We start from the raw sequence: 14,632 nt of genomic DNA, 5'->3' as shown, positions 1-14,632 counted from the left end.
ACTGGCGATGACCAAGCACCAAGGAGCGAGGAGTCTCCGGCGTCGCTGGTGATGTCCGAGCACCGAGGAGCGAGGAGTCCCTGGCGTCGCTAGCGATGTCCGAGCATTGAGGAGCGAGGAGTCCCTGGCGTCGTTGGCGATGACCGAGCACCGAGGAGTGAGGAGTCCCCGACGTCACTGATGATGTCCGAGCACCGAGGAGCGAGGAGTCCCCGGCGTAGCTAGCGAGGTCCAAGCACCGAGGAGTCCCCGGCGTAGCTGGCGATGTCCGTGCGGTGAAGTGTGCCCACTTAGTCCTCGAGCACGAAGAATCCAAGCACCGAGGAGTAACCAGCGTAGCTGGCGATGAAGCATGAGTGATGAACAGTCTGGTCAACTGGTCGGCGGCGAAGTGAACATTGAATAGAAGCAACCGGCGAACAGTCCGATCAACTTATCGGCGACGAAGTCCATGAACCTAGCGGTCCAACCAGTTGATCGGTGGAGAAGTCCAAGCACCAGGTGGTCCGATCACCTGGACGATGATCCTGCAATACAAACATGTAGAACGGGTAGTACATGATGTAAAAATATATGAACTCCGGAGAAAAAAATAGCGTATGTAGCTTGGCGATCAGTTGGAGCAAAGATGTATTAAATATAAACCACCCGAACAGTTAGTGTGTAGCTGAGTCTCCAGCCCTAGCTAGCTTGTTAACCATAACACAGAGCACGGAGCCTATGCACGTGTAGGAGGAACAAGCGTCGCTAAGAAGCCATTGCCGACCACCCATAACGCAAAGGGCTGATGCTCGTGCATGTGTAGGGAGGAGCCGGAGACAGGGCCGTCTCTAGAGGCGTCCGAGCATCAACGGGACTATTCGGGGGTTCAGAAAATCATTTGGAGAGCAAACATGGAGAAAATAGCTCAGAGAAACATCATGGTGATATACGGAGATTGGAGAATATTTAGAATAATATTTAAATGTGACTTAGCTTTAGACAGAAAGTCTGGTCGGCGACGTATGACGTTATCTGGTTGGTGTTGACGGCGAGCACCTAGCGAGTGGTGAGTTGTTGGTGAAGACGACCTCGGAGGTGGTTCCGAGATCAGATCTGCTGTCGCGGGGGCTAGTGTAGCCAGCGATGAATCATCGTCATGGACCGACATGGATCTCCATGAGATTGACGACGAGAACACGTTGTTGATTTGAGGTCCATCTGGCTCGCCATGGGATCAAGCGCACACCCCTACTTGGCGCGCCAACTATCGATAAAAGATGCTTGGTAGTCCACCGAGGGGTATCCCACGATGGTAGATTTGTCATAGAGGTGAGCGAGATCAGGAGCGAGATGGTAATACAAGCACCAAGACACAAGATTTAGACAGGTTCGGCCGTCAGTATGATGTAATATCTACATCCTGTGTTCTGATATATTGCATTGAGATGTATGGATCATTGTCCACTAGGGGCCCCTGCCTCTCCTTATATAGTCTGGAGGGGTAGGGTTACAAGGAAAGTATCATATTTGGTACTATACAATAGCTTGCGGTGCACGCCGAGCAGCGCCATGCACGTCTTGATCTTATGGGCTGGGCCACCTCTGATGGTGCGGCCCATGTCTTGTCTTGTGGATACCGGGGGCCATACCCCCATAGTGCCATTGGGGGCGAAGAGCTCTGCTAAGGAGGCGTGGGAGGCCATTACGACGATGCGCGTCGGTTCCGACCACGCAAAGAAGGCGACAGCCCAGCTGCTGAAGCAGGAGTACGCCAACCTCAAGTTCAAGGATGGTGAATCGGTGGAGGACTTCTCCCTCTGCCTACAGACGCTCATTAGCAAGCTGAGGAGCCACGGCGTCACCATCGACAAAGAAGAAGCGGTCTCCAAGTACCTCCACTATGTGCCGATGAAGTACATCCAGATCGCTCTCTCCATAGAGACGATGCTGGATCTGTCTAGACTCACCATTGAGAATGTGACTGGTCGATTGCGGGTGATGGACGAGCGCCTAGAGCTAGCAACAACAACGACGAACAGTGGCAAGCTGCTGCTGATAGAGGAGGAGTAGGCTACCTAGAGGAAGAAGTCCGGAGAAGCCTCCTACAGCCACGGTGGCGATGGCAAGCGCCGCGGCAAGACTTCTTCAGAGAAGAAGAAGAAGGTCGACCCCAACGCCTGCTGGCGCTATGGGAAGATGGGTCATTGAGTAAAGAATTGTCTAAATCGCAAGCAAGAGAAGAAGGCTGAGGCTCATTTAGCATAGGCTGATGAGGATGATGAGGCCACTCTCCTAATGGCGATGTTCTGTGCACTGCACGATGTTGAGGCCAAAGAGAAGGGAGAGGGGATGGCAGTGGAAGAGCCTAGGAAGGCTCTGAAGGCTGTCAACCTCGATGAACCACACGCCCAAGTCCACCTCAGATGTGTGGGCGGCGGACAGAAGAAGCGGTGGTATCTAGACTCCGGCGTCAGCAACCACATGATGGACTCCAAGGCAGCCATCTCCGAGATCGACGACGACATGACCGACACAGTGAAGTTCGATGACGGCTCAAGGGTGACGATCCAAGGGCACAGCACCATCATCTTCAGGTGCCAGAACGATGAGCACAGCGCGCTAACATATGTATATTACATTCCGCAACTGCGTTCAAGCATCATCAGCATTGGCCAGCTAGATGAGCACGGCAGCGAGGTAATGATCAAGGACGGCGTCCTTAGGATCAGGGACCGGGAGCAGCGGCTTCTTGCCAAGGTGAAGAGGTCCTAGAATTGGTTGTACCTACTCGACTTGAAGGTGGAGCAGTCGGTGTGCCTAGCAGCATGGCACACTGAGGAGCCATGGCTGTGGCATGCTTGGTTCCACCATCTCAGCTTCGACGCGCTTGGTCGGCTAGAGAAGATGGTCCAAAGGCTGCCCCATATCAAGCACGGAGGCGAGCTATGTGACAGCTTGAAAGGGTCGAGATGGCGGACTAGAGGGGGTGAATAGTCCTTTCTAAAATTAATCACGTCGGCTAACCGAAACAAGTACGGAATTAGAACTATCGGTCTAGCCAAGACTACACCCCTCTATCTATATTCTCTAGCACCTTTCAAAGATACTAATTAAGCAACAAAGGTGCCGGGCTAGCTAGAGCTCACCTAACCAATTCTAGGAGCAAGGTCACACAAACCTATGCCACTAGTACTTTAAGCAACAAGGGAGCTTCTACACATGCTAGTAAGCAAAAGCACAAAGCCAACTAAGCTCACTAGCAATGCTCAATAACAAGGCAACCAATGCCAAATTAGAGAGTGCAATTACTTAGCTACACAAACTAAGTAATATGACTAACAAGGTTACAGAAACCAAATTAGCCACGCAAGGGAGCTACTTCTATGCTACACAAGCAAGAAGGTAACTAGCAAGCTACACAAACTAACTAATTACAAAAGCAACAACACAAGCTCAATGTATATGAAAGTAATTGCAAGCTTGTGTAATGGGGATGCAAACCAACGGGAAGAACAAGGTTGACACGATGATTTTTCTCCCGATATTCACGTGCTTGCCAACACGCTAGTCCCCATTGTGTCGACTGCTCACTTGGTGGTTCAGCGGCTAATTGGCATCACCCGCCAAGCCCACACGTCGGGCACCGCAAGAACCTACCCTGGAAGTGAGGATAGCTCAATGACACGCTTTACTAAAGTTGCTCTTCGCGGCTCCCGCGGGGTGAGCACAATGCCCCTCACAAAGCACTTCTCTGGAGCGCCGCACAAGCTTCTTGTGGGCTTCAACGGAGACCACCACCAAGCCATCTAGGAGGTGGCAACCTCCAAGAGTAATAAGCACCACCAGCTTGCAACTCGATCACCTAGTGCCACTCGATGCAACCTCATGATGCAATCGCACTAGAATCGCTTACTCACACAATTGGATGATCACTATCAAGTATGTGTGAGATGGAGGGCTCCCAAGCACTCTCAAGCATGGACACAAAGTCCCCCAAGGTGCTCAGCTTCAGCCATGGCCGAAGGCCACTTCTATTTATAGCCCCAAGGGCTAAACTAGCCATTACCCCTTCACTGGGCAAAGTCAAGCCGACCGGACGCTGGACCTCAGCGTCCAGTCACCCGATGACAGCCACGTGTCACCTGCATTCAATGGCATTCTTCTGATCTCAATGGTCATCTTCTGACCAGACGTAGCAGCTTCAACTGACCGAACGCTGGACCCTCAACGTCTGGTCATTTACAGTAAGGTACCGACCCCGACCGGACGCGTCCGGTCGGACGTGATCGGATGCAGCCCCAGCGTCCAGTCACTCTCCAGTGACACTGCTTTGTCCGACAACAGGACCGGACACTGCCTCCAACGTCCGGTCACTTTCAGAGCCAGCGTCCGGTCGACTGACTGATGCTGCACGCTGACTGCCACCACTGAGCATCCGGTCACTGCGTGACCAGAGTCCGGTCCACTCTGTGGGACCTTTCTCATCTCCGTTTCTTCACCGAGTTGATCCACATCAACTCCAACTTCATCTCCTTTATAAATGTGCCAACACCACCAAGTGTGCACCACCATGTGTATGTGTGTTAGCTTTTCACAATCATTTCCCAAAGGGTTAGCCACTCAACTTGTCACGTCGCTCAATCCTAGCGACGGTGCAAAGTTAGATCACTCGAGTGGCACATAGATGACCGATATGCAAACAAGTTTGCTCCTCTTGATAGTACGGCCATCTATCTTAAACCCGGTCATCACCTTCTCTACACACCTATGACCGGTGAAATGAAATGCCCTAGGTTATACCTTTGCCTTGCGCATTCCATTCCATCTCCTCCAATGTTGATTGCAACACATGCACCAACACGATCAACAATGATATGATCCACTTCATATCATCATGTGATCATATTGGTTCATCGATCTTGACATCACTTGCTTTTCACCGTTGCCTTCATCCATCGGCGCCAAGTCTTGCTCAAGTTTCACCGCCACATGGTCCATCGCTCCAAAGCCTCCGACTTGCCCTTCACGCTTGCAACCGGTCCATCAAGCCAAGTCTTGTCTTGATCTTCTCCACCTTGATCACATGACTCAATGTTATGTCTCATGTGTAATGAGCTCCTTCATCATCACATGTGTGAGCTTTGCAATATCTCCAGGCCATTTTCACCTTCATGGCATATGTTGCTCACACATATGTACTTGTGGACTAATCACCTATGTCTCTCACATAAACACAATTAGTCCACCTAGGTTGTCACTCAATTACCAAAACCACACAAGGACCTTTCACAGCTACCTGGCCAGGAAGCAGAGGAGGCTACCGTTCCCAAAGACGATGAAGTACCGCACAGCGGATGCTCTCGAGCTCATCCACGGCGTTCTCTGCGGGCCAATCATGCTAGCCACAAATGGTGATCAGCGGTACTTCCTCCTGCTCATGGATGATTACAGTTGCTATATGTGGCTGCAACTCTTGACGAGCAAGGACAAGGCGGCGACGGTGATCAAGAAGTTCAAAGAGCGCGCGAAGGCGGAGATCGGCAAGAAGCTGTGCGTGCTAAGGACTAATCGTGGTGGTGAATTCACTTTAGTGGAGTTCGCTGCATACTATGTGGATCAGGGTGTCGTGCGAATGGCATGGTGGAGCGGCAGAACCAGACGGTGGTCGGCATAGCTCGATCCATGATGAAGGCCAAGGGCATGCAGCAAGGTTCTAGGTGAGATGGTGACCACGGCGGTGTTCATCCTCAACCGTGCGCCCACCAAGGCCCTAAAGGGTAAGACGTTATTTGAAGCTTGGTATGGGCGCAAGCCGAGCGTGTCCTTCCTTCGAACATTCGGCTGCATCAGCCACGTCAGGAAGACAAAGCCGGTCCTCACCAAGCTGAAGGACAGGAGCACATTGATGGTGCTCCTAGGCTACGAGGAAGGTACCAAGGCATACCAGCTCTACGACCCACGTGGAGGCAAGGTGGTTGTCTTATGCAACATCATGTTCGATGAGAAGGCGGCCTGAGACTGGGACAATCCGAGCATGGGGGAAGCTGGCGGCTTCATCAGCACCTTTGTCGTCGAGCACTTGGTCATCCACAGTGGTGGAGATGCTGGAGAGAAGGTGCCAACCACTCTAGCAACAAAGCTAAGCACTCCTAGGGTGGTGCTAAGCACTCTAGGAGGGGTGGCGAGCACTCTAGGAGTAGTGCCGAGCGGTCCTATAGTGGTGCAGACCACTACAGGACGGGTGCTGAACGCTCTCGTAGCGGAGCTGAGAGGCCTTGCAGTGGTGCCGACCACTCTAAGACTGGTGCCGATCACTCTTGCAGTGTGCCAACCACTCCAGGAGTAGTGTCGAGCACTGCAACTAGGGTGCCGAGCACTCTAGGTGCTGTGCTGACTCTGATGGAATAGGGAACTCCATCGACATTGATCAAGTTTGCCTCACCTCCAAGCGACATCACTGAGTTCGTGGATGCCTTCCACAATGGTGAGGAGGTGCGGTTCCGCAGGCTGGATGATATCATCGGTGGCACAGGGCCCTCAGGCCTAGCGGGTCGGTAGCTCAATGACCCAGAGCTGCTTCTCGTTAGTGCAGAGGAACCACCCACGTTCGCACTGGCCGAGCACGATGCAAATTAGGGACGGGCGATGCTAGAGGAGATGAAGGTGATCGAGGAAAATGAGACTTGGGAGCTCATCGATCCACCTTTAGGATGTCGTCTGATAGGCCTAAAGTGGGTGTACAAGTGTAAGGTCGAGATGGCGGACTAGAGAGGGGTGAATAGTCCTTTCTAAAATTAATCGCGTTGGCTAACCGAAACAAGTGTGGAATTAAAACTATCGGTCTAGCCAAGACTACACCCCTCTATCAATGTTCTCTAGCACCTTCCAAAGATACTAATTAAGTAACAAAGATATCGGGCTAGCTAGAGCTCACCTAACCAATTCTAGAAGCAAGGTCACACAACCTATGCCACTAGTACTTCAAGCAACAAGGGAGCTTCTACACATGCTAGTAAGCAAAAGCACAAAACCACCTAAGCTTACTAGCAATGCTCAATAACAAGGCAACCAATGCTAAATTAGAGAGCGCAAATACTTAGCTACACAAACTAAGTAATGTGACTAACAAGGTCACACAAACTAAATTAGCCACGCAAGGGAGCTACTTCTATGCTACATAAATAAGAAGGTAACTAGTGAGCTACACAAGCTAACTAATTACAAAAGCAACTACACAAGCACAATGTATATGAAAGTAATTACAAGCTTGTGTAACGAGGATGCAAATCAACGGGAAGAACAAAGTTGACATGGTGATTTTTCTCCCAAGGTTCACATGCTTGCCTGTAACACCCTAGGTGTTTGGCTTCCACATTTGCACTTGCATTTCATGAACATGAGCATCATGCATCCATTCATGAACTTACACATGAAACATGTTTTCGAAACATTGCAACATGTTGCATATTTCATGTGTGTTGTTTTTATGAAATGAATAGTGTGCAACACTTAAGTGCAACATGTGCAACTCACTTTAGTGAAACAAAGCTAGTTAGTACCATGCAACAAGATAATGAAACATGTGAACATGACTATGAAACAAATGTAATATTTTATGGGTTTTTCATTGTTTCAGTACATACAATGCTTGATTCTTGTGTGACCAATGTGTGGTGTGGCTAATAATTCTCTTAAACCACTTAGTGACACCTAGAATGTCATTTGGAACATTGTTCATATTGATCATGTTGCCTAATTATGATTTCAAATAGTGGTTTGACTTGTTTTGACTCCTAAACCCTTTTGTTTGACTGTTTAAAAAGTGTAGCTTAGAGTGTTTGCATGTCTGAGCAACCTAAAACAAAGTTGTAGCAAATTTTATAAGGAACAAACTTTGTTTAGAAGCCAAGTCATGAAAATGTGCACAACATGCTCAAAAAGGTCCCACAAGTCAGTGTTGAGGGCTGATTCAACACTTAGAAAAAAATTCTAAGTCCTAAATGCAATGTCAGTTTGATCGAGCAGACTTTGGCTTGATATAACTCGTGATCCGTTGAGTTTTAGCTGGTGATTTCTGAAGCATTGTTGTAGCCCTATCATAGCTCTACAACTTTCATATACATTGCTTCCACTAATTCTTCATGGTTTAGGAACTGTGTAGCGTTGAAAAGTGCCTATTAGTCGGCTCATTGATCACTGAATCGAATTTTCAGACTTGCTACAGTGTTGACCGGTTTTAGAAAACAACCGCCGCGTGGCGCCACCCGTCGCCAACCGCCTGACCGTGTAGCCACGCGCCGCGGCCGTCCTGGCGTTGCAGGCCATTGCTTGAACCCCCCACGCGCCTGCCCGACCAGCTCGCCAGTCCATTTTCGTTTTCCTTTGCCTCCACCGCGCGCAGCAACAGAGCACCACCGGCTCTGCCATTGTCGAGTAGCTCCGCCGTCGCCTAGCTCCATCGCCACCGCAAAAACGTGAACCCCAGCTCGACCATAGCTCCGCCGTGTTTCCCTCTACCTCGTCGACCATCTAGCCGAGCCATCCGTGCCTTAGGTGAGGGCCATTGGCCGTTTTCCTGCCACCGTCTCCATGGCCGCGCCTCGCTGGAGCGGAGCTCACCGCGGCCAACCACCATCGAGACCTTCTCGTCCTCCTCTCTCTGCTTGGATAGCTCCGTAGTGACCTCGTGGAGCTCATACCAAGCTCAGATGAGGCAGCAAAGGCTCACCGTCATCGGCGCCTCGCGCCGGAGCTCTGTCGTGCCACCTTCGATGAACCTTGGGTCTTGCCGGTAGCACCAATCGACTCACCTCATCACGTAGATCACATAGGTGTCCTCGATGTCGCTGGAGTCCTCACCGTCGGCGAGCTAGACCATCGCCGCGCCATCGCATGTCGTCTCCCCTATTCTGTCTCACTGACCAGCGGGCCCTGCTGACACACGGGTCCCACGCGTCAGTGACTATAGATTCAAAAGCCAGTTCATTTAATTCCTGTTTGGATGTTGTTTTGTGAATTTTGTAACTCCAAATGTGTAGATCTAAATGGTGTGATTCAAATTTTGGTAGACTCATAGTGAAGTCTAGTATTTAAGAAAAATATGACATGAGCACATGATGTAGAAATTTTGGATGAATTAAATAGGAACTTGAAATATGTTTTTAAATGCATGCAAACTTGTTTAAATTATATCTTGAGTTTCTATGATCCAAAAATTATGAAATTTTGTGGGTAAGCTATTCTTGCTTAGTAGAAGCTCTGGTAAAAATTTGAGTCATTACACGTATGGTTTTTGAGTTATAGATTTTCCTTTTATCATTGATTGATACTTGTGTAAATTTTTGTAAATTATCTAGGAATCCTATGACCATGAAACTTTGTGGGTAGTATCCTAGTACCTTAAGGATTCTAGGAAAAATATGAAATCTGTTGCTTGACACTTTTCACTAAGGTTTACTAATTATGTCATTTTAAGCCATTATGTCTTATCATTTTTGTGTAGGCTGTGATACTTGTGCAAATGGTGTAACCTTTTTATGGGGGTCTACTTAGAGCATTTAGTATTTACTATAATTTTTGTAGATTTAATGGTGTAGTTTTCATATAAGTTTACCATTTCCTCTAATTAATTAAATAAATTATGAAAGATATTAAAAGAAATGTTTTGGTGAGGAACACTCTACTTTCTGGTGTTCTTGTGATATGTGTAATAAGTGAGTAAAGTTAGTTTTGTCCAATTATGTGTTTACATCATAAGTTAATAATTATTTTGTTGGCATTATGTCCCTCTGGACAGATCTGGGGACTTTATAAAGTTCCCCATGATAATTTGGTTGGATGTGAATGTGGTGAACACAAAAGTTGTAGATAAATTATGTATCTAGCTCCTGTCAAAACTTGATGGCATTTGGCTCAGTAGTTTAGGAACTATAGCTGTTTAAAGTTAGGCTCCAGTTTTGCCTACTCCCTGTCTTGTGAGGACACAGTTCTGTTGATTAAAGAATTCAACCTAGTAAAGGTTCGAATCATGCTTTGAGGTCTAAAAATGAATTGTAGACAATTTCATGAGCTTTCCAAATTGTCTTGTTGCATGTCATTTGGAATTGTAGATCTTCAGTTATTATCGAATTACTGTACCATTATATAGTCTCTACTTTGCTGAAATACAAATCCTTGAGTGTATACCTTGTTGCAATGTTCTCGTTGATTGTTTAGGAGCTAGCCTAACTTGAGAACATGCTTAGGTGCAGGTGCTAGGTCCTTAACTGAAGATGAGCAATTATACATTAGGTTGTATAAACTTGGTAAGTTAATGTAATTTGAATAGGGCTTAAGTTGGAATGTGCGGACTACAGTGAACATGTGCATTCCCCGAGCATCCCTGACTTCATTCATGTGCATCAATGATATTTATCTTGCGCATTCATGCAATAGGTGTGCCAGAGGGAGTGACATTGCTGGAGTTCGAGGGAGCCAACCAGGAGGAGGAGCCCGAGGTGCAGGAAGCCGACGAAGCAGCCGCCACGGAGGAGTTGCCCGAGTGCCCTGACCACCAGCCTTCCTCTTTCCTGAAAGGCAAGCCCCGGAGCATATTAAGCCTCCCATGTTTTTACAAATACATTGAGTATCTTTTATTCGTTGATGATGCATTAAGTATAGGAATTGGTTGGAACCAATTGTTGCATTATATATCCCTCCTTGTCCAGATATTGCACTGGAATCCTATTTAAGTTCAGGAACAAGTTAAATGCTTAGTCAGGCTTAGTGCGGTAGAAGTCTGGTGATTTCCTGTCACCTGTGAGCTTTAGGATGAGGTGGATCATGGCTGGCTATATTTGCTATCGTGGAAAAGAACCATGTTAATAATGAATTAAGATCGGGCTGAGTCTTGTGTAGGTTTGGACATAGTGACTCCGTCTGAGTCATTTAAGGACCGATACGCTATACGTCCTTATGTCATGTTGAATGCAGCCTAACACTTAGCTGGCCGGATAAGTCGTTTCGACCGTGAAGCCTAGTAGCTCGACTCAGGCCGGGGACGCGAGTAGTGGCATGTATTCTGGAGGTAGTAAGGATGTGCGGAGAGCCATTGGCATAAGTCCAAGGCGGGTTAGAGTCCCGAACAACCTTGGCAGAGTGGTTCTCTGAGAATGTTGATCTGTTCGGACTCACGACTCCTAAATTGTACCAACGGTGACTTGTTTGCAACCCTGACGGGGGAACCAAGGTTTGTGTTAGGAATACTCCTCCAGCTAGATAGGAATCGATTTGAATCGCCGTCTCTCCCGGATAGTGAGAACTTGACTGAGCAGCGGCAATGTAGATTCAATTAATTTAACGATATGGTTAAATGGATGATGATGATAATGTTGCCACAGTGTATACCTGATATGGTTATTAATGTTTGCATCCTAATAAAATGATTGCTTAGTATAGGTGCTAATATAGATGACAGGTTAATGGCTAAAAGTCACTGCTAGTTCAGGTTAAGAGTTGATCATTATTACTTATGCTTTTCCACAAAAAGAAAGTGTCAGTCAGATCCACTAAATTAAGCTATGCATAATCCTTGGTGTCATTTGTTTTGGTTTCCGATGGGTAAGTCTAGCTGAGTACATTCTCATACTTAGGGTTTATTCCCTCTTGTTGCAGATGACCTTCTATATCAGGGATTCTGAAGTATTGTCTCCACCCGGTGGATGATGAAGACTAGATCATGGGCATGATCTCCATTTCTCTTATCTGAATGCTTTTGCGGGTTGTGATCAACGAACCAGTACTTGTATTTGAACTTGGGTGTGCAAGTTAAACTATTTGCTTCTACATACTTTATAAGACTTGTTTTGTAATAATGATGACTCTGTGATGATGTAATCTATTTGCAAATGTCTGCGAAATGTTGTAACGTACGATATGTTATGTTGAATTACTGTGATCTTGGTTGTATGCAAGTTGGTTTGAAATCCTTCAAGATTTTAGTTGACTACCGGGTTTATATGGGCTCAAGTTCGAGAATTTGATCGTTTCGGCGATTGTTTTTGTACTTGTGCTCTTATAAATTAGTCGGTTCTATGACAACTGGCATTAGAGCTAGATTCAACATTAAACATGTCTTACGGCTATTTAAAAACAAAAGCTTTTGTTGTGAAAACGGTTTTCCAACTTATAGTTATATATAAGTGTTCAAAAATCAAAAAATTTATGGTGTACTGGTAATCACATCCCTTCTAGCCCACTTAAGGACTTCTAGGTGGCTTATATATAATTACTAACTTGGGGGAAATTGATTGTTTCTATTTCGTCGACCATGCGGCGTGATATTGCATGGGTGCCATTCGTTTGAATGGTAATATATGGATCAATTGCCTCTACGCCAAGGTAAGTGTGAGTTGCGAGAGCATGATCGTCCAACCGTCGGTCTAGGGTAGAGCTAATTGTGGTTACTGGAGTATTTACATGTTGCATACATGTATATATGAAGGTACTTAATTGTGGGTACATCTGTCGGGTAGTTTGGATACCAAAGTATATATATCTGGGGATGTATATATGGAGAGTATCTTAGTTACTACTTGTGTTAATTAGCATTATATCTTGTTGGGTTGGGCTGCAATGAAGTTTTCTGCAGGTATGCTAACAACGCACCATGTAGATCGACTAGTTACCGCTAATTGAGAGAACGTATGTATGCCACCGTATATTCCGCTAAAACTTGAATTTTCTTAGGTTTGTGAGGACGTACAGAACGAGCATGCATCATATTCACTCATGGCATTCATATTGCATTACTCCCTCCCTTATAATTGCTTATCCCAAGTATTAAGTGCAATCTCTCAGCAAAATAATCCTCTCACATGAGTTGCAACCCTTTTTGATACAGATGGCCGCGCCCGTGTTTCCTTCTGGTAGCAGCACCTTTTTGGACCAGTTCGGTACTCCCACCTTGCTCTGGAGGGTGCTCAGTTCAGGTGGGTACCCAGAGGCACCCAGCTATATGTGGAGGCAGGCGGTACCATTGGGAGATGTACCATGGTACGTCATGACCTTTATAGTGCCGCAAAACCCCACAAGACCGTTGTGGCATGGGTGGAGCATTGAGACTGATGGGCAAAGCCCATGGGAAGCCACTTAGGTTGCTGCCCTTGATGTGCTGATGGATATAGCATAGAGCTTTGGGGATGAGTTAGTGGGTGGACTAGCTTCATCCATTCCCCGAGTGTCTCCTACTGAGGCTGAGTGGACTTAGGACGTTGGCCAGGCCTTGGTTCGAGGCTGTGGCGAACGTGTGTAGAGCGACAATGCTGGAATGAGTGCTATGATGGCAGTCTTGAAGCTTTGTCGAGTCAGGCAAAACACCCTTTCCAGTGTGCTAGATGAAGCCAGCAAGGCAAGTGGAAGCCCAGCACAAGAGTTGGATCATGTGACCTATCACAGAGATGTAGCTTTTGAGTTAGTAGAAGAAAGACGTCGGGGTTGGATTATGGCTAACCAAAATGCTTTCCATAGGGAGCAAGCACTCCAAGAACAGCTTGAAGAGCTTCAGGTTGAGCACCATCAACTGAACAACCGTCTATTTCCTATTCCTCACCCCATACTGAGGTATCCTAATGTGGGTGGACCTCAAGTGATTGAGGCCGATGAGGAAGAAGAGGACGTGCAGATGGATGACAATGCAACTGAGCCTGCAGATGAAGAAGAAGAGGAAGACCTAGAAGAAGTCCAAGGTGTCTCCGATGTGGACAGCGATCACTTCGATGAGTAGTTAGTTAGCAAGTCTCACTAGTTTAAGCTTTTGCAGTCATTGATGTAATGGACTTAAGTATGATGACTGATGTTGGATGTACCTTTTTAATTTGAACTTGGCATGTAATGTACTTTAATTTGCTCCCTTAAAGATGCGTACCTTGATGGTTAAGTTTAAAACTTGTCATGTTGGAATGCACTGCGTATGGCGCTAGTAAGCTAATTGATGATGTGGCGATTGGAGAATGAATTATTGCCTCTATTTATTGTATGAAGTTTTCATTCTCGTCAGTAAATTCAGTTTGGCACAATTACATTGTTTCTCTCCAATGTGCTAACATCATCAATAATTACTGGTTGCGCATTGTTGCAGATGCCTCGTACTCGTTCCACCGGTGCGGCTGGTGATGATGATGATCTTCCACCGCCACCACCACCCACACCAACGGAATTGATGGCAATTCTTGCGGAAGGACAGCGCACTATGGCTGAGGCTCTCTGTACGATTATGAATCGTGATGGCCGTGGTGCACGCCAAGGACCGAAACCAAATCAATACAGTGACTTCAAAGATTTCCTTGACACGAAACCCTCGATCTTCAAGGAGGCTGAGGAGCCCCTACAAGCTGATGAGTGGTTGAACACTCTCGAATAGAAGTTCTGGCTGCTTCGCTTGACTGAGGTGCTAAAGACTGAGTATGCATCTCACCAACTGCATGGGCCAGCCAGCATTTGGTGAAGTCATCATCGGTCCACTATGCCCGCTAATGCCCAAATCACTTGGGATCAGTTCAAGTCTGCTTTCAGGGGAAATTACATTCCTCCTGGTCTCATGGCAAGCAAGCATACTGAGTTCATGAAGCCGACCCAGGGGAACAAGAGCTTGAATGAATACTTGCAGGCTTTC

At 47.0% G+C, this 14,632-nt stretch overlaps 1 protein-coding gene across 1 annotated transcript; it reads left to right on the top strand.

Moving 5' to 3' along the window:
- The first annotated feature begins 2,277 nt into the window (after positions 1 to 2,277).
- Positions 2,278 to 2,754, top strand: LOC136454585 (uncharacterized). Its single transcript, XM_066454960.1, has one exon. It carries the CDS (start codon positions 2,278 to 2,280, stop codon positions 2,752 to 2,754), a length of 477 nt encoding a protein of 158 aa, XP_066311057.1.
- Positions 2,755 to 14,632: the final 11,878 nt, after the last annotated feature.

Source organism: Miscanthus floridulus, chromosome 5 (assembly GCF_019320115.1).
Source record: "Miscanthus floridulus cultivar M001 chromosome 5, ASM1932011v1, whole genome shotgun sequence".
Lineage (NCBI taxonomy): Eukaryota > Viridiplantae > Streptophyta > Magnoliopsida > Poales > Poaceae > Miscanthus > Miscanthus floridulus.
The sequence above is the reverse complement of the archived record's forward strand: the minus strand, read 5'-3'. Positions and strand labels throughout refer to the sequence as shown.